Below are 26,311 nucleotides of genomic sequence, written 5' to 3'. Positions count from 1 at the left end.
CTTCCCACCTCTTCCCCACGTGTGTTTCCCTGCAAATCACCGCCCCTGTCCACTTTGTGTATCCATCTGAAGTTTGGGTTGTTACCAATCTCTTGCTGTCACAAAGACGCAATGAATACAGGGTTGGGCAAAAGTAGGTTTATAGCTGTTCATATGGAAAACAATACAAAAATGAATAAATAATACAATAAACTGTGCTTCACAAACTCCCAACTGTAAACCTACGTTTGCTACACCCTGTTCATATGGTTTCTGAGCTGTAGGTTTTGTGTCTGCTGTGCTGTGATGATGGGAAGCACATATTATATTCTTTTTGGGAGGGTTGAGTAATTTCTGATACAAGTTCAGGCTCAAACTAACTGCATTCCTCTCCCCCTCCCTTTCAGTCTGAAACGTGGACACCATGACAATTCCAGTAAAACGTGATTGTGAATACACAGCTGCTCTAGCTAAAGCAGGTCAGGGATGTTTGGGCTCAAGTATTTAATGCCTATTGTTGTGGGGATAAAAGTGGCTTGTGCTGACTGAATGGGGGAAGAAAGGAGGTTCATAAAGGTTATTGGAGAATATGTGTTTACGAGAGGTGGCCTGGGATGTAACTTAATAATAAAAAACTCAGCTAATAAGTTAATAAATGTAGTTGTATTTGTTTCCCTCCCATGGTGTAGCAGGTTATATTTTCCACAGATAGCTGCCTCAATATATATCATCTCATATGCTCTTCTTATACTATGACATCGACACTCTTCCCATTGAGTGGTGGGGCCTGTGTTCTCTCCACTTGAACTTCAGCTGACCGTTGGGACTGCATCAGTCAGCAGAATACACTGGAAGTCATCCAGCTAAGGCCAGGCAACTCCCAGATCCATGAGAGGTATTAACAGTGACTCAGAGGTAGTAGGTTTTGAGGTTATTCATCCTGCAGCAACAGAAAACAGGAACATGGCCTTGACTTTGAGTTGTCTTTACATTTCCTTTGGTCTTGGTTCTTTAATTTTTATTCCGATTTCACTGTGATTTTGTCTGTTTTTGTTGCAGTCACCCCAAACCCTTTGTGGAAGAAGGTTTAAGTACAAGGTAATTACATTTTAAGAAGTGCTCTTCTCTCTATCCAGTGATGTAAATTCTGTGGCCATTCTATAAATAAGGATAACCCATGAAAGCAAGCCTTCCCACAATTTTTGAAGGACTATTTTTAATTAAAAGAAAAATAGACTTTGTGTATACCTGTTCCACAGTTTTTGCCTTTTTCTCCCCCCAAACAGATCCTTTGTCCATGAAAGTTTGATAGAAATAATTATGAGCTCATTCAGCAAATACTGATAGTTCCTCAACAGACATATATTGGCCTACTCTTGTGTGCCAGATATGAGACCAGGGGCCAAATGTACAAAGACTCAGCCCCAGTGTACATAGGGGCACCTCAACTAGTGATTATTTGTAGCTGTAAAGCACCCACCATTTGCAAGGCATGGGGCAGGTCTGAAAAAGCCTTGGAATGTCTCCAGTGGCTAAGGACTATTTAAAACAACAGCAAAACAATAATAACGCAAAACTATCAAATGACCTGGCAGGCAGTTAAGAAAAATGGAAAAAAATTTATACAGCAAATTTATAGTACGTTCGTATAGCTATGAATTCAGTATAAGAAACAGAACCCATATTCACAGACATGAAATAATGTTATTGTGTAGCATAAACCTTACAAAATAAAATTACATTTAATGTAAAAGACCATGCATGAGATATTGTATTATAGGTTGTTATAGTTTTAAAATACATGATTAGTCATAACTTTTTCAAGTCTACCTGTTATTAAATTTTTTAAAATAATTTTCCTAGATCCCATCCCCACCCCAGTAGTGTCACTGTCTGTCCATGAGCCGCTGAGGGGCTGCATCGTCGGCCTGCTGGGGTGTGTGCCGCACCTGGCACTGTGCGCGCTGATCAAGGACTTGTGAAGTGAGTAAACTGGAAACATGTACTCAGGAGAACAGATTAAAGATAACAGTTTTATTCAACAAGCACTTCCGAATACTTGGAGTAAACACAGTACTGTCTCGGATGTTACAGAGAAGTACTAAAAGTAGAAGACACTGCCTTATCCATGGGTAGATGCACAGTATCACCAGCATTTGTAAACCTTTACAATAAAATTAAAACATTTAAACTTCACCTTAGAAATAAATAGTTCTTTAATTATATGTTACTATTGAATTCTGGCTACACACCAAATACAAGAAGAAAAAAAAACAGCAAATACATTAATTATTTTTATAAGCTCTTAGGGACCAGGAGAAAATTAAAAGTATGAATTCATACCCTTTCTGGAATTAACTTTTAACTACAGACATGAAAATAAGTTCACAACCACAAAGCCCTATTTCTGGTGGCATCTACTCAATGGCGTATGGATGGCGAGAATCCAGGGTTTCCACATGGAATGGAAATAAACGAGGACCACATAAAAGTAAAAACCAATTTATGTTTTTTGAAAAAGGAATACAGATTCTGTGCTCATTGCTTTAGAAGTTATGAATATGAAAAATAAATTGTTTAAAATGAAGCAAATAATGTATTTTGTATCATAAACAGTTAAAATAGGGTGGCACTTGAAGACCGCGTCGAAACCTGAGATCAAATGACTCTACAAACTAAACACAGACAGGAGAGGGGGCAGGTGCGCTGCTAACGACTTTCTAAGTTGCGCTGTTTTTCCTGCCTTGACTGAATTAGCTTGAGAATCAGTGGTCATAAACCTGCTTCACTATATGGCTTGAGTTGGATTGTAACTGTTTTATAAAGAACTCATCTCATAGCTCCTCTTCTGAATCTTGATCATGAACTTCCTGAGGCTGTCTCTTAATACTGATTACCAAATCAATGGTTAAAATTTTTGCCAAACACTGAAGAACTGAAGTTAGTACCTGGTACTTACCAGACACTGATTCCAAACCCGTCTGACTGCTCACCACGGGCTGATTGGCTTGCAGTGCACGGAGAGCTCTAACATATACTTGTGGAAAGCTGTGATTTCCTCTCTTAGACTTACACAGGATTTTGGGAATGCTTAAAAGTGCATTAGCTATTACCACACTCATTAGGGTTGCCTCTGATTGCTGGCTTTTTCTGGCATAGTCGAGGAGATAGTAATGTAACAAGATCTCAAAATTCCCACCCACTGGCAAAACACAACCTGCCGATACAGATGAGGAGCAGTAACTCTGGGAAGTACCCACCTCCAGCGACTTACATCTCACGGGCAACATAGTCCTCTTTCCGGCGATTTTGGTGATTGACAAATTTTCATAAGAAATTTCTATCCTAGTATTTTCCGTTGTTGAATCAGCAGTAGGATCACTCCTAATAAATGGATCACGGTCATCCATCACCCTGGGTTTGTTTGCAGATAACCATCTCAGAGTTTCATCTGTCTGCCATGTATCTGTGGGCGTCACTTTTGGTGTTGAACATGAAGTATGTGTTTCTAATTCTGCACTTGGAACGACCAAATTCGAATATACTTTTAAATATGTTTGAGTTTTTGCCAGTTCATCTTCGTTCTTTACATCTATGCCTTGATATGGCCTTTGTATTGAGCCATTAACAAGTTCCGATGACTGACCACTTTCTTTGTTTTTAAGAGGACCTGATGTATAATTTTGGCCACTGACTTGTGTCATGTAATTTAGATGAAGGTCTTTAAATAACTGCCGAAGCATTCTAAGTGCTCCGCGGAAAGCATCCTCATGTTGTCGAACCAGACCCTGCACTGGTCCACAAAGAACCACACAGTGCGGTATAAAGGAACACGCGCTAATCAGGCCGAGATGAGCATACCTTTTGGATCTAAGTACAAGGGGCTTACAAAATTCCAGCGCAGCGGTGTTCGAGACTCCGCGATGTGAAGAGGCTTGTGGCAGCACAAAGGGAGAAAGGCCCGTGATCCTCTGGATAAGAGAAATTTCTTCGGATGATAAACATTCCACCACGGATATGCCATTCACCTCTGCATAGTAAATAACTGAGTCTGGTTGTTTCACACTGGATAGGAGCAATTTTACATTCTGACTCTGTAAATATTTCATTATTGCTCTTGTCCTTTCCATAATCCAAAATTGAGATGTCTGAAGCTGTGCCTCTGAATTTAGAATAAACTCGGATCCCGAAGTTGCAAAGACGGGCGGCACGGTTTCTGTCGCTAGCGCTACTCTTATGTCCCCATCTGCTGGACAGTACACGGAAAAGTCTCTGTGAAGCACAAGCCCCGCTATGATCCGGGAATCTGCAACTGGAAGGCCAGTGACACCAACGTTCAACTCTACAAAACAGTCATCCACTAACTCAAGCACTTCTTCAAACCCACGTTCACCAGCCATACACTTGAAAAAGTAGTCACACACTAATTGTGAAATAAAGCTGTGGTTATGTCTTCCCACTCTTCCACAAAAGTACGCTTCTAAGAGCAACTCTAAAGAGCTCCTACACAATGTTCTCTCTTCAGTGGACGAAGAGAAGATGGACAGAAAGTGTCTGCTTAAGCAGTGGTCCATAACATAGTCTAATATTTGTGTCTGAAATGTTAGAAGAGCTTGGGAAATATATTTCCACTGACAACAATTTTTCCAATGCCTTCCCTGGGTTTGAATATTTTTGGAAATGAGAGTGTCTTTTCCTTTGTCTGTGACTGCATGAAGTTCTCTGAGCAAATGGCAAAGAAAGATAATAAATGTCTTAGCACCATCTCCTGTTTTTCTTAGATGACTGGAAACACATGCCACCATCACCCTGCACAAAAAAAGAAATAAAACTACTCAGATTTTCAGTGGGCTGCCTTCCGACATCTAGATCAAGTTGAAACCACGTTTTTACAACTATGAGCATAAAACGAGAATGCTGTCCCTTTGCTATGTCCTTAGTTTTCTCTTTTCCAGGTTAGTATTTTCTATTCCAAGATTCTAGGAGCAGGGGGAGAAGTGAGAAATATTCTTAAAAGTTGACACGATTTGACGTCCAGGGCGGTGTTCCCCAGGGCTGCGCTCTAACCCTGAGCATACACTGGTCTCACCCAACGTCAGTGTCTTCCAGGAGCACAGCCTCAGGGGCACCGAGTGCAGGGAGAAAGCCTGGGGCGGCCGTCTCTAGTACGCCCTAGTGGGCTGGAGTGTGGAAGGCGGGTACCTGGCCACGGGATGGTCTAAGTGCAGCGCCTCCAGAAGGCGACCTCCATCCCGGCTGAGCAGCACCTCGCCGGTGGGCCTCGTACACAGAACCTGCCGACCCTCCGGCCCCACGCAGCAGCTCATGATGGTTTCCAGCACCTCTGCGACCTGCAACGCCGCCTTCACAGACCCGGCAGCTGCCATCGCCCACCGGGTTCGCCCGGTGCGGGTCGCTCCCCGCAGAACCCCGCGACCGCCGGGGCGGAACCACGCACGGCCGGAAGCGGAAAAGGCTGGGAAGAGCCGGAAGCCGGGGCAGCTGGGCTTCTTGGTTGGGCGCGGAGGCTGCCCTTCACGCATCAGAAAAGCACCGCTGTTCTGCCAGTCGGGGATGGCGGCCCAGTAGCCCGCGAAGGTAGAACAGGGATGGGGGGTTCCTGAGAATTGCCCCTGGATCGGAAACCGCAGTCCCTTCCCAGATTCCTGTTGAATTCATTTCCCTCCGGTGGCTTCAGCTGCCGCCAAATCCCTCCGTGTCCCAGGCCTGCTTCCGAAGTCGGCGCTATAGTGGAATATAAATGAGGGAATGATACCGGGGGTAGAACTCGGTTTGTCCCTGTTCTCGACCAAAGCCCCTTGTCGCTTCGCACACCATCTCTGCGCTGGACTCATACATATTCTGCCCACTCTGCATCAGCTGTTCTTCCATTCACGATAGCAGTTTGGGGATGCAGGACGGACAGCGAGAGCTGCAGGCTTTGTGCTCTTCGCAGGGGTCTTTGCCACATTTCCTGAGCTCAGATATCAATGAAATCGCGGCCACAACAGTTTGCTTGAACTTTAGCAGAGGTGACCTGTGAAGATGTGGCCACATTGATGGTCAACAGCATATTTTAAAAAACAGTCCATTATTGGATACATTCTAACGGCAGGAAAAGAGGAAAAAAACCCAAACCCATCCTGTTAGGCAGAAAGGCCGTCCTGTTTTATGTATTAAAAAAAACACTCTCAAAGATGAAATGGTCAGGAACATGGGCTTAAAATTTAGCCCTGGATTTGCTCTGCCATTCATTTATCTGTGACATTCAGCAAGTAACCATTTTTGTCTCCAGTTCTCTCACCTTAAAAAAGTGGAAATAATAGATATGTAAATGAAAATTCTCTTAAGGTTTTGAGGGGGGTGACAAGGTTTACAAAGCACTTTTTTTTTTTTCCATGGTGCCCAGCATATACCAAGCACTCAACAGTCTAATTTTACAGCTCATCCACACGTCACCAATGTATGGGCCCAAAATCTGTGGGATATTCTGTAAGGGGCAGGGGTTGATTAGCATAACAGCACAACACAGGACACCTATTGAGTGTGGTTAACATCAGTAAGAAAATTATCGTGTAGACGTTTCATTGGCTTTGAACAGTGAAGGGCAGTTTCCCTTATGCTTTATTCCTATGCTATAATGTGTAAAGTCTTCCCTCCTTTCTCCCAAAACTAGTAAGAGACGCAACTCAGTATGAGCCAGAAGCAACTGGGCCTTGAGGAGAGAGCAAGAAAGGGAGAGGAGGAGGATGGAGAAAGCTGGAGAGGAATAATTTCTTGGAACTCACCTGATGCTGACTCAGTATAAACATATAGGTGTTCTGAAGGGGGAAAAAACTTTTTCATATGGGTTTTGTATATATGCTTGTTTAATAGTATGACACCTGCCAAGGTTCTTCCCATCACAAAGGGGTTACATACTCAATATATATTAGAGCAGAAGGTTATTCCAAACATTTAAAAGTGGCATGATTGGAGTTTCATTTAAGGGTACAGAGGAAAGAGAATGGGCATTGCAATCAGACTTGCATTCAAACTTGTGCTCGCTATCAATCTTACTCTATGACGCTTTTGGAATCATTTAACTTCTCTGAGCCTCAGATTCTTCCTCTATAAATTGGGGCTAACTTCCACTTATCTTAAGGTTATTATTAGAAGTCAAGAAGAATGAATATAAAGTACCAAGTAAATTAGGGATTCTAATTGTTAAACCCCTTCCAAGACCTGAAATGTCCTTCAGAACTACATCCATCAAAAATTTTAATTTAAAAATTAGTACTAAGTAATTTAGTCACCATATGTTATATTCAAAGTCACTTGATCACAATTTTCTTTTTGAAAATTTTATTTAGAATGCCTACTTGTAGAAGTTAGCATAATTTTACAGATCATTAGAAAAATTCAGTTTTTTCATCTCTGCAAACATAATAGGTCAGGAATAATAGGTTAGAAAGGTAATACATTACAAAACAGAAGCCTATGACTATCTGTACATTTACGATGCACCTTAAGGAAAAGAAATGGACAGTGTGCTGTACTGCACGTAACATACTTTTATTCTATTATACAAAACCGACCAGTGGTCGTGTTTGACTTGGTAAATGGCCATCAATCAGAATATTTCACTCAGCTGTGTATTTAGCTAAAAAGTGGGAAAGATTTCAACTGACATTCTGTGGCTCATCAGTCCAAATGTCTTGTGGCATTTTTCTTTAAATAAATTTCAATATTGTATATTGTAATACTAAAATAATATTACATGATAAATGCATCAATATAATGTTCTACTGTTTTAGAAAGTAATTCACATTCATTTTGTCATGGGTTTCTTGCAGGTCTTCTAACTATATTAATGATACCGAGGAGACACTGGTCCTATGAAATTTTAACAGTCCATCTTAAATTAAAAACTGTAACAAAACAAACAGTATGTTAAGAGTAACAAAAAGTAAATTAAATATACTGAATTCACACTATAGGTAAACAAAATGCAACCAAATTACATAATAGTGGCAGATTACACATTTTTAAAGAATCTCTCAAAATAAGATAGAAGCTGAAATGTAAACTTAGTGATTTGTGTACACCCCCCATTGACTCAAATTGGAAAATTTGGTATAAATGTTAATTTTAACATTTTAGTGCTGTACACTTAACATCATTCAAACTAATCTGCAGAACCATGTATGGCTCATCAATAATGCCGTTATTACCTATCAAACAAAATAACCCCCAAAATATTCATTGCTCACTAGAAATGCTAAACACTGGAAAAAAAGGAATTTTATACATTTGTTTTCTTAAATGTTTGACTAAGATACTCTTCAAAAAGTTAAAACTGCCTTTCACAGAATTTTGTGTGTTTATGGCACAAGTTGACACCCAAAACAGTGTGAATTCCATCAAAAAGGCACTGTTTACAATACTCAGAAAAATCTGACAAAGGGCTACTTTAATGATGTTTGAGAATGAAGAATATATTTGAAATAGGTAAACAGACAACCCCTTATAAAAGTACAGCATTACCATCGAAATATACTTAGCTATATAAAAGGAAATAGGATGACAAAGAGAAATGACCCTTTATGACACTTAGGCCTATAAACACTGAATCATACTGTACAGTTCTGTAACACAAAATGAGTAGAAGTATTTCTTAAAGGCACAAAAGCGTGAATACTACTAAATGAGGGTTATATTTTACAAGGCCAACTTTTTCAATGGAATGGTGACAAAGATTACACTATATCTTCATAAGTGATACAAAAAACTACTGACATGAAATACAAGTAAAATATCTATTGCTGAAACTTATTTCACATGCCCTATTTATTGTCTTTTCCTGGGCCAGCTACATCTCACTAAATGGTGAATGACTGAAGGCATAGTACATTTAACAACCAAAATAGAAAAGCACATGCCAATAATTCCTACCTAAATTTTCATGTGAAAAAAATAAAATTTTTGATTAAATGAAAAAGAAATAAGGTTTTAAGTCATATAGTTCTCACACAACTGAGAACTATGCCGCATTTTCCAGACGATAAGACGCACCCGCCCAAATTTGGGAGGAAAATGGGGGTGCATCTTATAGTCCGAATGTAGCTTACCTGGCTCACTGGGGGGTGGGGAGGCGGGCAGCGGTGGAGCAGGGGTTTTTTTCCCCTATTTCCTTCTCTAAAACCCAGGTGCGTCTTATGGTCTCGTACGTCTTATAGTCCGAAAAATACGGTAAATCACATTTATTATGAATCCATTTGTGAAGGAAGATTACTTTCAGAGAACATTCAAAGTCAATTACATATGTGGCTAACTACAAAGTTAATTATGTCTTTTGAAGGATTCACATACTAAGCCTGGTATACGTACTGATCTAAAATTAAGCCACCAATTCCTGAGTTTTGTGTTCAGTTTGCAGAAAGCAACTCATACAAATAAAAGCATAAGAAGACTAGATTAGATACATGCTTTTAGTGTAACAGTCGTGAGTAACCCTGCTCTTTCTTACGAAATAGTTTTTGACTCTTTGGGTGATAAGTACCCATAACATCTGCCCTAAAAGGAAAATTTAAAAAAATAAAGAAAACAACTACCTTCCCAATCTTAGAAGATACCTATTCAAATAAACACTATTTAGACCAAATGTATATAACCCACAAGTGGATAAGACTAAAACCCCAAAAGGGGGTTACCAACAAAAATTTTAAGTTTTCAGGGTTTAATGATAAAATGACTTTTGTGATCAGCCAATCAAGTTATATATAATATAAATTAATACTAATTTAAAACATAAAAAATATCAAATTGTACAATATTTACAAAATATATATCAGTGAATAGGCAGTTGAGCATAACATTGGTGGCAGAATGTGAGTACAAAAATCCTATCAAGTATGAAACAAAAACCCCCACTTGTTATACCTATACTTATACTGGATATAGGTTCATCTTAATTATGTTTTAATCAATTTAAAAAATGTTTTACATGTACATATGGAATACAGCGATGTTTTGCCAAAAATCCATGGGAAGTGGCTCTTCATACAACCTAAGAATCATTAAGATAGATATATTGGTTAGGAAGAAAAAACAGGCTTTTTATCATTTTCAATGTTCATAATTTAGCAACCATCCTTTGACTTTATTTTTACCATGACATTAAACAGCTGATGCATCTTACTAGTGCCTAACAGTCTGTTCTCAAAGGCAAACGTAGACAGAGCAATTATTCTGACCTCATTTTCATTAACAACCATTTCAAAATTGATCCTTTGGGGATTCTAAGATATATCTTAGAACAACATGTTCCTAAGCTTAACTTACATTTGCAAAAATTGCTTTGAGTACTATATTTATGTAAAAACATAAAGTAAAAATATTAAACTAGGAACAGTTTAGGAAAAATTTTGCCTGTGACTGAACAAAAGGAATCTTTAAGAGTTATGGTTTTGCAACAGAAGTTACCAAGACCAAGGAGGAGAATAAAAAAACTAAACTTCAGAACTTTATGATCTTCTTAAATGCTCAACTTACTGCACATTTTAAAGAAACCAACTTTATTGTACACATAAATGCCACCACAAAAAGTGTCTTTTCTTACCACCTCTCTCCTGTTTGGCTTTTGAAGTAAAATGTTGGTTTTAATTTCTTCTACTTATTCACAGAACACACTAGAGTCTAAATGAAATCTAAAATGAGTTTTTCATAATGAAAAAACATGAATTATTAGCATTACATGTGCCCTATAAACATTTCTAAAATTTGGCCTGTGTTATTGGACTGAGTTTGAAAAAGTAAGAAAAAAGGACAGCAACCAATTTCGACCACAGTTTTATCAGCCAAGTGCCTAAGGTGGTGTTATACAGGTACAACAAAGATAGAATCGACAGACCCAAGCAGCTGCATACCAGTTTACACTGATATACACATTACACGTTTGTACCTGTAGCTACAAATATTAAATTCGAGGGTGTAAAAAAAATCTTGTATAAACTTTAAGAAAAGCAATTTGCCACCTTGTATCTATCAATATATCAATTTTGACCACACTTTTTTCTTGCTGTTTCTAAGACAATTGAGTCAGATGCATTGGAAAAGTTTTTTTTTTTTTAACAGTACAGTCTAGTGAACTATTTAATATGTGTATTATCCCATCATTTCCCATTTTGTAATTCCTTTTTGATAGAAGTTTGTGCCTATTATGTAGAAAACAGGTTATCATACATATATTTATAATATTAATAGCATTTTTGTTATGAACATTAGTGCTACATCTCAGAACATACTATAGAATACGAAGACTACTTACTATCAGGTATACATAAGACACAATTGTGTACACATGTGGATTTATCGTACTCACATGTACACACATTCTCACAAAAGCTAGAAATGTGGCACTTAACACATAGCTCACTTTAATAACCAAATAGAACAGCTCTTGTATCAGGTTAAGGATAAAAGGTATGAAAGGTCAAAACCTCCGCATTTGTCTCTAAGGTTTCGTTTCCGAATGATGTTTTAATAAAGACCAAATCAACTTGAACATTGGTCCCAGGCCGGATCTGATCACTCCAGTCCATTGATTCAACTGTAACGAACTATTTAAACATGAAGTTTATTATGATTTGGAGCAAAATCAGGAGAAAAATGATGAAGTAGTCTTTTTGTTGCAGAAAATAATCCGTTGCAGGTGCGCTTGAAACTAAATGATTTCGAAGAGCCATAACATTTCTACAAAAATAAGCAACAGTACATTTTTTAATTATTTGTCAAAAAAGTTAGTACAGAACTTATAATTTGATCTATGGCCCACAACACTTAATTACAGTAACAAAAGTAGCTAGCTCAATCAGTTACTATTACTAGAACAGAGAGCTGATTATGCTATATGGCGCTATTATTAGGTCATGTCTAACTCTATATTCCACATTGTACCAAATATATCACTTAATGATGTGCATCAAGCATAATTATTAATGTTTGGTGATTTGAAATATATCACCTTCTTTATTGTTACAGTAATTTTAAAACAAAAGTTTTGCTTCTTAGTTGTTCCACTAAGATATTTTTATCTTAAAGGAGACAGAGGTGGAATTGGAGAAAAACTGTAAATTACCCAGGAAAATATAATACAACAGATTTCATTACATTGCTAACTTAAAGAATGTTCCACAAGTATTTCATACCTGAATACAAATAAAATGTCAATTTAATCATGAGGTGAGTTTAAGTTATCCTCATGCTTTTGGCTGGAAAGGACATATGGACAGAGACAAAGGGGGGAGGATCGAGGGTGGGAGGTGGGGATGGGTGAGGTGGGGTGGAGTGGTGGGGGAGGAAATGGAGACAACTGTACTTGAACAACAATAAAAAAATAAAAATAAAAAAATAAAATGAGACATAATGGAAAAAAAGTGAAGAACTTTTCTTTTTCTGACTTCTTCTATTAAAGGCTTTCCGGTATAGAGAAAGAAAAGGAGGCAAAACAATTACAAGTAGGCTCAGTTTACAAATATAATTAGAAAACTTGAACACTTTATATAAGGGCTAATGATACCAAGATGCAGAAAACAGGCTCCCTGCTCTAGAGGAGCTAATGGTCCAAAGGGGCAGGGGCCGGCGGGGGTGGGGGGGTGATAAAGAAACACTTACAAAAATAACTCTGTAGTGCAGTCAGTGCTCATGTATGGAAGGAACATGTATAGAGAGCTTGGCAAGCTGAGTGGAGGGATTAGTAACCCTACAGGGCAAGGTGAGTGACTGGACATGCTACAGAAAGGGTGGCACTTGAGTTATATTCTGAAGGATAAACAAGGATTTTTTTTTTTTGGATGGGCAGGGAAGGAGGAAGGGCCATCTCAAATGTATATTCAGTGTGGGCAAAGACCAAAAGATGTGAGAGCAGAGTAAATTCTGAAGATGTGAGGAGTTTCATTAAGACTCGAGCATGGGATAGGTGTAAGGGAATAGCAGGAGATGAGGCGGTACGAAAAGGGAAATATCTTTAACAAAATCTTCCGGAACATCTAGTACTAAGCACGGAGTATACAAAGCAGGTTGACGAGTATGAAGGGATTAAACGACGACGACAACAAAACCTCAGTCAGACAGCAGTATGGTCACGACCAGAGGGAAATGAGGACATTGAGGGTGTAGGGGAGGCAGGAGAGGGGACATTTAACAACCAAAACAAAAAAGCTCATGTCAGTAATTCTTCCCTAAATTTTCATGCGAAAAAAATAAAATGTTTGATTAAATGAAAAATAAAGATATAAGGCCTTAAATCCTATAGTTCTCAGACAACTGAGAACTAGAAATCACGTTTTTTATGAATCCGTGTGTAAAGGAAGGTTAATTCCAGAGAGAGACATGACTTGAGGTGGTGAACACACAATACAATATACAAATGGAGGTATTATAGAATTGTACACCCTAAACCTATATGATTTTATTATCCAATGTAACACCAATAAGTTCAATAAAAATAAATAAAATGGGTTACTATGGGTTTTATAAAAGTTATTTGTAAAGTGCTTGGAACAGTGCCTTGCACACTGTAAGCAACTCTATAAATGTTTATTAGTATGAAAAAAAAATTTAACATCTGATATAGCAATGGGAGGCAATCAGTCGGCCGCTAGCAATCCATTGCTAGCCTTAGCAATGGAGCAGAGTAAGCATCCTTTTCCCTCTAAGGAACCTTCGCAGGTGTTAATGAACTTCAGTTGCTGGATCATGGGGAGGGTGTGTGGGGGAAGGTCTGGGACTGTCAGTGGAGCACTTGAAGGTCTCAGAGTAGTGGCTCTTTACCCACTGTTATGAAAATATTTCAGTATTTCAAAAACTGGTGCATCATAATTAAATATTAGCCATGAACGAAGGGGACTGCAGAATCCTTTGTTGAGGAACGTTTTCAGAAACCACCCCACTTCCACATCCAGCCCAGCTACAATACATTCCTAGTACGCTACGGTAGTAAGATAAAGAGATTGCAATTTCACCCTCACAGCTGAGAACAACCAACCTCCCCAGTCCCCCAATAGTTTAGCGCTAAAAGAATTTCATACATTTGTCATCAAGTGACAGAAGCCGAGGTTCTATTCTAGTGTAGCGATGATACTGCAAATGTAAAGTTTGCGTATGATTTCCTATGTAACAGGATCCTTAACTACTCCTCTGGACTCAAAGGAATGTCACTGTCAGTATATATTACCTTTTAATTTCTTCCTGTGTTTGTTTTATAGATTCGATGGAATTTTGAATGTCTCCCAGTTCTATCCCTTTCTTTCTTCTTGTACTTGGTTTTACTGATTGAGCTAAAAGAACATTTAGAAAAATGTGGTGAAATAGTGACCATATTTAATTATAAAAAATCTACATTTCAGCTTAATGATTCTCATGCAATAAAAATTTTCCCAGGCATCATTTTTATGATTTAAAGATTAACATAATAATATGAATACTCTACATTTTTGAAGTTTCAATCATATCCTTCCAAAACTAGAATACTAAAGATATATTTAAAGTAACCATGAATTAGTAAATTTTGGATGGTATCAGTTTTATTTTTTAACTAATTAAAACAGACAAAAATAGTTCATTAAAATACATATATTAATTTGGGAAAGGTAATACCCTCTTCTAACTCTTGCCCATCTGCATACACCTGGGGAAGTCAGCTTTTTGAACCACATTTTCAGTTTTATATTCATTTTAATGTCATCTTTATTCCCCTAGTCACCTAGACTTTAGGGTGTCCCATCTGCGGGCCACAGGCTGCATGCAAGGAATTTTTTGCTTATCTGTGGTGGCAGATATCACGAAAATTATTCACAGACCTTTTTTTTTTTGCATAATTTTGCATCAGTTCTCATTTGTGTTTGTGTATTTAATGTGTGGCCCGAGACAACTCTTTTTGCAGTGTGGCCTAAAGATGCCAAAAGGTTGGTCATCCCTGCACCTTTCCCATTGCTTTTGATACCTCTTCTACAAACTTTTATTGGCATCCTGCCACCTGTCTTGGGTTTCCCCCCCCCCAATTCCCCTTATATATCTACTCCTTCCTTTCTGTTTTTGTTCAGATATCAACCTCTTTCTAGGTCTCAATTTTCTCATTTGTAAAATAGGGCTGATAACATACAAACTTCATATGGTTGTAGTGAGGTGTGTTTATAGTTCGGCACACATTAAGTACTCAATAAATGTCAGGTAATATAGTGGAGGGATAAGAGAAGAGAGTGAAGTAAAGAGCCAAAATATCTGCCTATATTACATACATATTGCCTTATGGGATATGTGGCCTTAGGCAGGTGAACCTGTGTCTCAGTTTCCTTCTTACTAAAAGGGGAATAACAGTGTGACAAATACTGCCTTCTAGCACATGGGTGACATGTAACTCCTGTTTTTAAACCTTTATTCAGTTTATTTCTCTTTACTCCATTAGCTTACCCACTGCCTGCATTTCTTAAGCCTAGACTGCTGTACTGTAATTCACTATAAATTCATCAGAGTCCCTCTAACCACACTCCCTCAAACTTAATTCAGCTACCTTGCCTTTCAACCCTTAGCTAATTTTCTTCTACTGATTTCCTGGCATTTTTCATTTACTCACCTCTCGTGTTATCTCTGTAAAAATGAGCTCTCCAGTTTAGTGTTAGCTTAGAGACTATGCCTTTAAAGAAATCTTTTTCTCAAGTGTTTCGGATATTACCTTAATCCTTTCTTGACTATATCTCAATGTAGTTCAACACAGTCTACACATTATCTGACTTGAACAAGAATGGCACACTAGTTAATTTGGTCTCTAATTTTGATATAGTTACATTTTAACTTGTCTGTGATTTCTGAATACTACACTAATTTATTCTGAGAATGAAAAACTCTTTTGAAGCACAGAACTAAGCTCAAAGCTCAAAAAACATTTCATGCATTGAAATGACAAAGCCATCAACAATTTTTCAGAAGCTAGTCATTTAAAAAATTAGACTCCTTTAGTGAATAATCTGCAGTAATATTTTTACCTTCACTTCCAGATGAGTCCTGGATATCAGGTTCTGGGGATGAATAGCCTTTTGCCACTTTCTTCTGTTGTCTGGTTGGCTTATGTTTCATTTTGGGGACACTAACCTGAAAAAAAAATCATGCTGTTATGTGAACTTAGCCTTTATAATTAAAGACCAATGTACAACTGTCAAAACTATCTGTTCAAAGGCATAATACATAGACATAAAAACAAAGATGAAGTAGTCTAATTAAATTTAACAAATAAGATATAATACATAGTCAAATTGTTTTATTTAACTTTAATAGAAAATATTAATTTGGCACAAATATCAAATGAAGATTGTATGTTTTTTATATACTTTCCCTCCCACTCCTGATCACTGTCCATTCAGCCTCCCCACCCCCCACTAATGGTTATTCATTGCTAATTGTTTATATATCCTTCAGGAGACATTTTAATGCAAACACAAATATAAATACAGAACCCCCCTTTTCTAACTGTATGAGTACCTCTAGTTGAATGTTAAATAATAGTGTTCTTTTTAATCATATTACCTTATTCCCAACATTATAAAATTTCCACTGAATGATACTGGGTTTCCAATAAAATTATCCACTTTTAACAATATCTGGATAATATAGAAAGCATCTTATAGTAAATAACACTATTATTTTGCAGAGCATGATTTAAACTTAGTAAAAGCACCTGAGTGCATGAACAAAAGCATATCAAACCGTCCACTAGGACTAAATTTTCCTTAGAATAATAAACTTTATACTTTATTTAATAAAAAAGCTTGCAATTTCGGAAATAAATCTTAAATTTAAAAACCCAAATGCAAGAAAACTAGAATCAAAAGGGCAAGATAACTTACATGCTTAGAAAAACAGGAAACCAGTTGTCATATGCCTTTAACTCTGTTCTTAGCTATTTACTGTTCTTCACAGGAACTACCTCTAATTACCTATTCCTTGAAATAATTTTGTAAAATATCATTCATATGCCTAAAATCATAATACAATTTTTAAAATTTTATTATAGAAAATAATTAGGCAGGTTATGTATTCAGCCTACACTGTGTCCTCCTTCTTCACGTGATGGAGACTTAAAATTCTGTAACATTTAGAATCCAAATCCACATTCTTAAAGTAGGTTCATACTGAAGACTGATGACTGGTGAGAAGCTATTTCAAATGACAAGAGGAGTCAGCAATCTAACATTTGATATACAGAGATTTATTATGATCATAAACTCTACTTTTATGAGGAAATACAGATGCACCGTGTGTCTCTATCACATTAGTGTTGTTAAAGGAAGAAACAAAATTTAAGTATTTTTTGAATTTCTAAATTGTGACATGTGTGTATAAGTATATTTTGCCATTCAATAATTTTTGAGTGTACAATTCAGTACATTCACAATTTCTCCTTCCCTTGGTCCCTAGTAAGCTCCAATCTTTCTATGAATTTGCCTATCTTATATTTGATACCATATGTAGAATCATACAATATTTGTGTTTCTGTTTTCAATTTTTTTTTTGTAGTGAAACTGGAATCATGTCAAATCTATATTTAACTTTAGAGGAACCCCCAAATTATTTTTCACAGGGGTGGCGCCATTTTATATTCTTGCCAGCAGTATACGAGGGTTCTAATTTCTCCACATCCTTATCAACATTTATTTTTCATTTTAAAATTATTACCATTTTATTGGTGTGAAATAACTGACCTCATTGTGGTTTTGATTTGCATTTCCCTCATGACTAATAATGAGCATCATTTTATGTGCTGTTGGCCGTCTGTACATCTTCTTTGAATAAATGTCTATTCAAGTCTTCTGCTTATTTTAAATTGTGTTGTCTTTTGTTGCTAAGTAGTTCTTGATATATCCTGGATACTAAACCCTTATCAGAAAAATGACTTGCAAATATTCTCTCTCATTCTGTAGGTTGTCTTTCACTTTGATAATGTCCCTTGAGGCACAAAAGTACTGAGTTTTGATGAAGTCCCATTTATCTATTTTTTGTTGTTCTGTGTGTTTTTAGTAACATATGTAAGAATCCATTGCCAAATACAAGATCATGAAGATTTGACCTGTTTTCTTCTAAGAGGTTTATGGTTTTAACTCTTATTTTAGGTTGTAAAATAAGAGTTAATTTGGAGTTAATTTTTGTGTATGGCATGGGGTCCAACTTTATCCTTTTGCATGTGGTAATCCCAATGCCCTAACACCATTTGTGGAAGAGACTGTTCATTTCCCACTGAGCAAGCAGCCTGGCGACTTTGCCAGAAATCAACTGATCATAGATACGGGTTTATATCTAGACTCTCAGATCTAGTGTTGGTCTATATGTCTATCTGTAGGTCAGTAACACACTGTTTTGATCACTGAAGTGTTGTGGAAAATTTTGAAACTCGAAGTGTGAGTCTCCGAACTTTTTTCTTCTTTAAGATTGTTTTGGCCATGAGGGCCCCTTGTAATTCCATATGAGTTTGAGGACTGGCTTTTCCATTTTGGCAAAAAGAAAGCTGCTGTCATTTTTATAGAAAGAGCACTGAATCTGCAGCTTTCTTTGGGTAGTACTGACATCTAGGCAATATTAAGTTTTCCTACCTAAGAACACAGAGTGTCTTTCCATTTATGTGGGTCTTCTTTATTTTCTTCAGCAATGTTTGATAATTTTCAGCGTACAAGTCTTTTGCCTCCTTGGTTAAATTTATTACTAGGTATTTTATTCTTTTAGGTGATACTGTAAATTAAACTGCTTTCTTAATTTCCTTTTGGAATTGTCCATTATAGGTTATAGAGAAACAACTGATTTTTATACTCATCTTACACCCTGCAACTTTGCTAAATTTGTTCATCTGTTCTAATAGCTTTCTTACATGGATACTTTGGGATTTTCTACATACAGAATCATATCATCTGTGAATAAAGGAACTTTACTTCTTTATTTCCAATTTGGATGCCCTTTTTTTTTTCTTGTCTAATTTCTATGGCTAGAACTTGCAGTACAAAGTAGCCGTGGTTAAAGTGGGCATGCCTGTTCCATTTGTGATCTTAAGGAAAAAGTTTTCAGTCTTTCACTGTTGAGTCTACTGATACACACACACACACACACACACACATTTTAGGGTGCTGCATTTTGTTAAATGCTTTTTCTATGGCAAGTGAAATAAGCCTGTGATATATCCCTTCATTCTATTAATGTGATGTATTATACTGATTAATTTTCTTATATTAAGCTATCCTTGCATTCCTCTGATAAATCCCACTTTGTCATGGTATATAATCTTTTTAATATGTCACTGGATTTGATTTGATAGTACCTTATGGAGGATTTTTAATATTTATATTATAAATTATTTTGGCCATCTGTAATTTTCTTTTCTTGTGGTATCTCTATGTGGCTTTGGTATTAGGGTAATGCTGGGCTCATAGAATGAGTTAAGAGATAAGTTAGTAGAAGAGATGAAGTTTCCCATCTCTTCTATTTTTTTCTTTGGAAGAATTTAAGGATTGGTGTGTGTTTTCTTTAAATGTTTGTAGAATTCACCAGTGAAGCCATCTGGGGCTGGGCTTTACTTTGTTTGGAGGGTTTTTCCCCCTAAGGTTTTATTTATTTATTTTTAGAGAAAGGGAGAAAGAAAGAGAGGGAAACGTCGATGTGCAAGAAAAACATCCATCAGTTGCCTCGTAGGCACCAAGTGGGGATGTGTCCCGCAACCACGTGCCCTGATGGGGAACCAAACTGGCAACCTTTTGGTTTGCCAGATGGTGCCAAACCCACTGAGCTACATCAGTCAGGGCTGTTTAGAGGTTTTTTGATTACTGATCCAATTTCCTAATTTGTTATAGGTCTGTTGAAAATTTCTATATCTTTTTGAGCCACTTTATTTAACAGGTGTTTTTATGAATTTGTCCATTTCATCTCAGATAATTTGTTGGTATGAAATCGTTCATATTATTCTCTTATAATCCTTTTTATTTCTATAAGGTCGATTGTAATGGCCCCACTTTCATTTCTGATTTTAGTTATTTGTGTCTTTATTCTTTTTTTTCTTAGTCTAGCTAAAGGTCTGTCAATTTTGTTGACGTTTTCAAAGAAACAACGTTTAGCTTCATTCATTCTCTCTTGTTTTTCTATGCTCTAGTTTGCTCACCTCTGTTCTAAATTTCATTCTGCTAGCTTTAGGTGTAGTGTTCTTGTTCTAGTTTCCCATTATATATTAAATTATTAACTTGAATTCTCTCTCTGTTTTTGAATGTAGGCATTCATAGTTATGTATTTCACTTTGAGCACTGCCCTTGCTGCATCTTGTAAGTTTTGGTGGGTTACGTTTTTGTTCTCATTCATTTAAGTGTTTTCTAATTTCACTTCTGATTTCTAATGTGATTAATTGGTTAAGATGTGCTAATTTAGACATATTTGTAAATTTCTCAGTTTTCCTTCTGTTATTGATTTCTAGCTTTATTTCCTTGTGGCTAAAAATCCTTTGGATGTTTCAAACTTTTGAAAATGTACTGAGACATGTAATATAGCTTAACATATGGTCTGTACTGGAGAATGTTTCATGCGCACTTGACAAGAATGTGTATTCTGCTGTCGTTGGGTAGACTCTTCTCCCTATGGTAGGCCTTGTTGATTTATTGTATGGGTCAAGCCTTCTATTTTCTTGTTGATCTTCTATCTAGATGTTCTATTCATTGATGACAGTATTATACTGAATGATGCATCCATTGCTTAGAATGGTCTATTTCTCCCTTTATTCTGTCAATGTTTGAATCATATATTTGGGGGCTTCATTAATTTGTAGATATGTAGCTGTCACATATTCTTGTAAAATTGACTCTTTTATCAATAAATAACATCCTTCTTTGTCTCTTGTAACAGTTTTTGACTTAAAGTTCATTTTGTCTAATATTAGTATAGACATCCCAGCTTTGGTTACTATTTGTATGGAATAACTTTTTCCATCCTTTCATTTTACTCTATTTATGTCTTTCAACCAACAATGATTCTCTCATAGACAGCATAAAATTGGATATTTATTTTAATGCAATTTTCCACTCTGTTTTTTGAGTGGAGAATTGAATGTATTTACATTTAATGAAATTATTGATTAGAAAAGACCTACTTCTGCCACTTTACTGTTTTCTGTATGTCTTATACCTTTTTTGTTCCTCATTTCCTCCATTTCTACCTTCTTTTATGTTTAGTAGACTGTCTTGCAGAAAATTATTTTAATTCCCTTCTCATTTCCTTTGTATATGTTTTAGATATTTTCTTTTGATCACTATGAGAATAACATTTAAATCTAAATTTATAACAATCTAGTTTGAATTGATACCAACTTAATTTCAATAGCACATAAAAACTTAGTTCCTATAGAGCTCATCTTCCAACCCTTTATGTTGTTGTCACAAATTATATCTTTATATACTGTATGCCCAATAACAGATCTAATTATTATTCATTCATTTATTTTAAATACTGTTAAGAAATAAAAAGTAGGGTTATAAATTAAAACTACAATAACACTGGCTTTTATATTTGCCTGTCTATTTCTCTTTACTGAAAATCTTTATTTTTCATATGGCTTTTAGTGTCATTTCAGTATGAAGAATTTCCTTTAGCACTTAATTAGGATGCCCCAAAAGCCCATTTAGGTTTTTCCATAAAATAAAAGACACATTTTTCATTTTCACCAACAACTTCATTGAGCATGTTGGCTTTCTCCTGCATGGTACTGACTGTTCTCAACATTTGGATTTGATTGCTATCAACTTCAACCAGTCTACCTGATGGTGGAGCATCGTCCAGCAAAAAACTCCAGCACGAAACTTCACAAGTCGTTTTTGATATGTTCAGTTACAGCACCTTCTCCATACACTGCACAAATATTTTTTTGCATTTCAGTTGCATTTTATTTCTCTTAAAATAATAAAGCATAATATGCTGAAAATATTCCTTATTTTCTTCCATCTTTAATATTTAAATGGTGACATAAATATTCACTAATTTTGGTATTTAAAAAAAAATTCACGCTGCTATGACAGGTGTCACAGTACAATCTAACAAAATTGTTTCAAATGAAGTTCAAGACAACTAAGCACTACTAGAGCCATCATACGGAAAAAAACAAATGAGCTTCTGGCCAACCCAACACAACAGGTCGAGTGGCACTGAACTCTCTCAGCTTTTGTTTATCGGGAAATATCTCAATTTTACATTTCCACCATTTCCAAAGGATAGTTTTGCCAGGTAAAGAATTCTTGGGTGAGAAGATTTTTCTTCCAAAATTTTAAATATGTCCTTTCATGCCTTCTGGCTTCCATGGTTTCTGATAATAAATTGCCTATTACCCCTATTGAGGATCCTTCATATGTGACAAGTTGCTGCTTCTTGACCTTTCGAGATTCTCTTTGGTTTTTGACAGTTTTGCTTATTATATCTCGGTGTGGGTCTCTTTGAATTTATCCTACTTGGAATTTCTTGCATTCCATGGACTTATAGATTCGTATCTTTTATTAAATTTGGAAATTTGGAGGACTTCTTTCTTCAAATATTCCTTTGCTTTTTTTCTCTTCCATCTATTTCTGTGACTCCCTTAATGCCTATGATGATTCACCTGATGGTAACCCATAGGTCCCTTAGGCTCTGTTCACTTTTCTTCATTCTCCTTTTTCTTCCTCAGATTACATAATTTCAATTGTTCTATTTCTAAATTCATGGATTCTGCTGATAAATACCTCCAGTGAATTTTTCATTTCTATTATTATATTTTTAAGCTTTAGAATTTTTTTGGTTTCTTTGTACAGTTTCTCTTTATTGATATTCTGATTTTTTAAATACATCTTTTTCTTGATTTCCTTTAACTCTTTGAGGGTATTAATGACAGTTGTTTTAAAGTCTTCTTCTGGAGGGATCAAAGATGGCGACAGAGTAGTGGGCAGCTCCCTTCATCTGCTCTCAGACACTGACTAGACTGGAAGTCAGAACAGAGCGGAGAGCCAGTGAGAGCATCTGGGAGTGAGAGTGTGGGTGCAGAAGAGTGCGTAGGACTGCTCAGGCACCCGGCTGCCTGTGGGGCGCCTGCCGGACTATGGCAAGGGCTTTTAGGCAGAGAGGGAGCTGAAGACCGGGCTTTCTAGACAGACTACTACTGCCGCCCAGCCCAGCACTGCTGGCTGCACAGAGTAGGGGCGGGTGTAGATTGGCTCTGGACCCACAAGTTACCAGGGTGGCGAGAGAAGGCCCGGTAGGTGTGGGCTCCAGAACTGGCACAGTGAGAACAGGCAGGCATGAGGCTAAAGACCTCTGGAGGGTGCAGGGACAGCACACCGGTACCGTCTTGTGTTAAGAGCAGAGCTGAGGGCATCTTCCCAATGCTCACTTTAAAACTGGCGGAGGCCCTGTAGGGAGGTGGTCAGTCCTGACTGAAAGACTGTGATTTTTGGGGAGAGGGAGCATGGGAGAACAGGATCCCCAGGATCCATGTTACACCATGGGGGCCATAGAGAAACTCTTTAAAAAAAGGACTTGGCAGGGACCCGGGTGCACAGGCTTGTGTGCGCAGGTAGGATCTAGTAGCTTTGCTAACCAAAAAAACACAAGCAGAGAAAACACTGAACGGGAGGACCCAACCCAACATGGCTCACAAGCAGAGGGCAGAGCAGAGTGGAGAATTTGGGCTGAACTTCCTGTGAGAGAACAGCGGGCTTGGGTCTGGAAGGCAGGAGCTGAATGCCTGAGATTTGCTCCCATCAGCCAGAGCCTTTCACAGACAGGGGAACCCGACACTCACCTCACCTGCAGGATTACAGGCTTGGCAGAGTGGTGAGGTCAGGCCCAGTAGTTGCCTGCTGATGTGTACATTGCCTCAGTGGAAAGAAGAAGAAGGCCCTGAGCCAGACACTACGTGCTACACAGCTCCTCGGGCCCCGATTTACTAAACCCAGCAGAGCAGAGCAAATAGAGACAGGTGCCACTAGCTATCTTCTCTCCTGCAAAGCAGTTTAACATTCATTTTATATCCTTCAAGTTTGGGCATAATATGGTACTATGTTTTATAATGTAGTTAATTTCAAATCTCATATATTGCTCTTCCCTTCTCTTACTCCATACTACCCCTTCCTCCACCTTTGTGTATTTCTTTTAAATTCTATTCTCTCTTGCTAGGACTTGTTGCCGCTCCAGCCTCCCCAAACCATTTGTGATTGTCATTAGTCATCTCACATTCCTTATCCCATTATTAAAATACCCTTACTCTCTCTCCACCTTTATCAATCTTTGCTCACAGGTAGCAGATAAGGTGGTGGTTGTTATACTTCTTCAATCTTATTTCTAGATGGTGACTACCTTTGTAATTTAAATCTCAAATTTCACTGTCCCCCTCTCCTTCTCCATATTGCCTTCCTCCTGTCCTTCCCTTTTTTTATTTTAAATGTTGATTTTTCCCTGTCTTAGCCAGGTTTTCATCCCTCACTTTTCATATTCCTTCTTCCTCTGTCCTCTCAAAATAATTTGTCTTTCCTCTAGACATCTCCTAAGTTCTTCCTTCTTTCCTTGTGCCCTCTTATTTCTATTCCACCTGTATAAATCTTAGCTCATTGGTTGTTGATATGTCTGTGGTGCAGGTTTTTCTGCAATTAGGGCCATATTATTTTATTATTATTTTATTTATATAAATATTTTCATTGTTGTCTATTTTTTCTCTCACTAGATATGTACAAGTATACATAGTTTCTTTAAATTTCGGGTTTAGCCTAATACTGCACACTTCTCCTCTCTAACTCCGTTCAACCTCCCATCCTCCCTTTTACTTATGCAGTAAATTTTATTTTCTTTCCCACTGTGCCTTGTCTCTATTCCCTGCTTTTATTATTTGCCCCTCCCTCTACCCTCATATTTGTTTTTCCTTTCTTATAATAGTCTTAATCTCTTTACACCTGACTGACATTGGCACATTGGCTGTTGATAGTGTAACTGTGGGTGAGGGATATCTTTGCAGGTGTGGGTTCATTTCCTGGGCTGTTTGATTTTTGTTCTGGCAGCACCTGTACAACAGGATACGAGATGTGGAGGGAGGAGTGACTTTCGGTCTTTAGCCAGAGGGAAGAACCCACCAAAACCCAACTACGACCACATAAAAGGCATAAAGGACAGCAGAAGAGCATCAAGCTCAAGAGACCAAGGAGATTGCACCACTGAGTCCCACAGGTCTCCTACCACAGAAGATCACATGATGAAGACAGGCAGTCAAAGCAGATAAATCTTACAAGCCGAAAAAAATAAGAAGAGCCATCTAAAATGGGGAGACAAAGAAACAACCCTCAATCGAAAGGAAAGGAGGACTCTCCAGAAAGACTGCTAAATGAAATTGAGGCAACCTAACTATCAGATCTCAAGTTCAAAATAATGGTTGTAGGGCACTCAAGGAGCTCAGTGAGAACTTCACAGAACTCCAGGGAAGCTTCAAGGAACTTACTGCAAACTACACCAGCATGAAAGGACATAGAAATTATCAATAAGAGACAGGAGAAAATGAAAAATCAATATCTGGAATGAAGAACACAGTAGAAGGAATTAAAAACAGGTATGATGAACAAGAGGATCAAATCAAGGACAAGGTAGAAAAAAATAGCCAGGCAGAGCAAAAAAATGAAAAAAGACTAAAAAAAAAATGAAGAGGGATTAAGGGAGCTGCAGGACAACATGAAACATACTAACATCCATATAATAGGGATGCCAGGAAAAGAAGAGGAGCAAAGGATATAAACTTGTTTGAAAAAGTAATGACAGAAAATTTCCCTCTCCTGATGAGAGAAAATGTCATGCAAATCCAGTAAGCACAGACGGTCCCAAACAAGATGAACACAAAGAAGCCCACTCCAAGACACATCATAATTAAAATGGCAAAATTCCAAGACACAGAGAGAAACTTAAAGGTAGCAAGGGAGAAACAAGTAGTAATGTATAAGGAAGCTCCAGTAAGGCTAGCAGCTGATTGCTCAACAGAAATACTACAAGCCAGAAAGGAATGGCAAGAAATATTCCAAGTAATAAAAAGTGACAGCCTGCAACCAAGACTACTAACTTAGCAAGTTTAAAATGGAAGGCAAAATAAGGAGTTTCCCAGACAAAAGAAGGCTAAAAGAATACAACTCCACCAAACCAGCCTTGCAAGACATGCTAAAGGGACTGCTTTAAGATGGAAAAAAAGGAGTGAGAGAGAGAGGAACACAGGTACAAAGGAGGTACAATGGCAGTGAATAAGTACCTATCAATAATAACCTTAAATGTAAATGGATTAAATGCTCCA

At 37.4% G+C, this 26,311-nt stretch overlaps 2 protein-coding genes across 17 annotated transcripts in view; both read right to left on the bottom strand.

The window, feature by feature from the left end:
- Positions 1-627: 627 nt before the first annotated feature.
- On the bottom strand, positions 628-5,438 carry BBS10 (Bardet-Biedl syndrome 10). 2 transcript variants are annotated; one of them, XM_045187328.2, is made up of 3 exons: positions 5,182-5,438; positions 3,240-4,788; positions 628-919 (listed from the first exon to the last, which is right to left on the bottom strand). In XM_045187328.2, the coding sequence occupies exons 1-3, from the start codon at positions 5,364-5,366 to the stop codon at positions 911-913; spliced, it is 1,743 nt and encodes a 580-aa protein (XP_045043263.2). In that variant the 5' UTR covers positions 5,367-5,438; the 3' UTR covers positions 628-910. The 2 variants fall into 2 exon arrangements, with proteins under 2 accessions (XP_045043263.2, XP_024435501.2); XM_024579733.3 differs by lacking the exon at positions 628-919 and having other exon boundaries at positions 1,248-4,788.
- Positions 5,439-7,306: 1,868 nt separating this feature from the next.
- OSBPL8 (oxysterol binding protein like 8) overlaps positions 7,307-26,311 on the bottom strand; it is a 179,621-nt gene continuing 160,616 nt past the window's right edge. For all 15 annotated transcript variants that reach the window (XM_024579717.3, XM_045187331.2, XM_024579716.3 and 12 more), the window contains 3 exons: positions 16,002-16,107; positions 14,195-14,297; positions 7,307-11,712 (listed from right to left, as the gene is read on the bottom strand). In XM_024579717.3, coding sequence (XP_024435485.2) covers positions 11,580-11,712; positions 14,195-14,297; positions 16,002-16,107 — 342 coding nt within the window. In that variant the 3' untranslated portion in view covers positions 7,307-11,579. The remainder of the gene's footprint in view (positions 11,713-14,194; positions 14,298-16,001; positions 16,108-26,311) is intronic.

The sequence above is a fragment of the Desmodus rotundus genome, chromosome 3 (genome assembly GCF_022682495.2).
Source record: "Desmodus rotundus isolate HL8 chromosome 3, HLdesRot8A.1, whole genome shotgun sequence".
NCBI lineage: Eukaryota > Metazoa > Chordata > Mammalia > Chiroptera > Phyllostomidae > Desmodus > Desmodus rotundus.
This window is presented reverse-complemented; position numbering and strand designations above follow the sequence as displayed.

Excerpts from the sequence above, each read along its gene's own strand:
- BBS10 (XM_024579733.3), bottom strand. The coding sequence starts at position 5,366 with ATGGCAGCTGCCGGGTCTGTGAAGGCGGCGTTGCAGGTCGCAGAGGTG. Across the intron at positions 4,789-5,181 it reads TTAGACCATCCCGTGGCCAG|GGTGATGGTGGCATGTGTTT; the intron begins GTACCCGCCTTC and ends TTTTTTGTGCAG.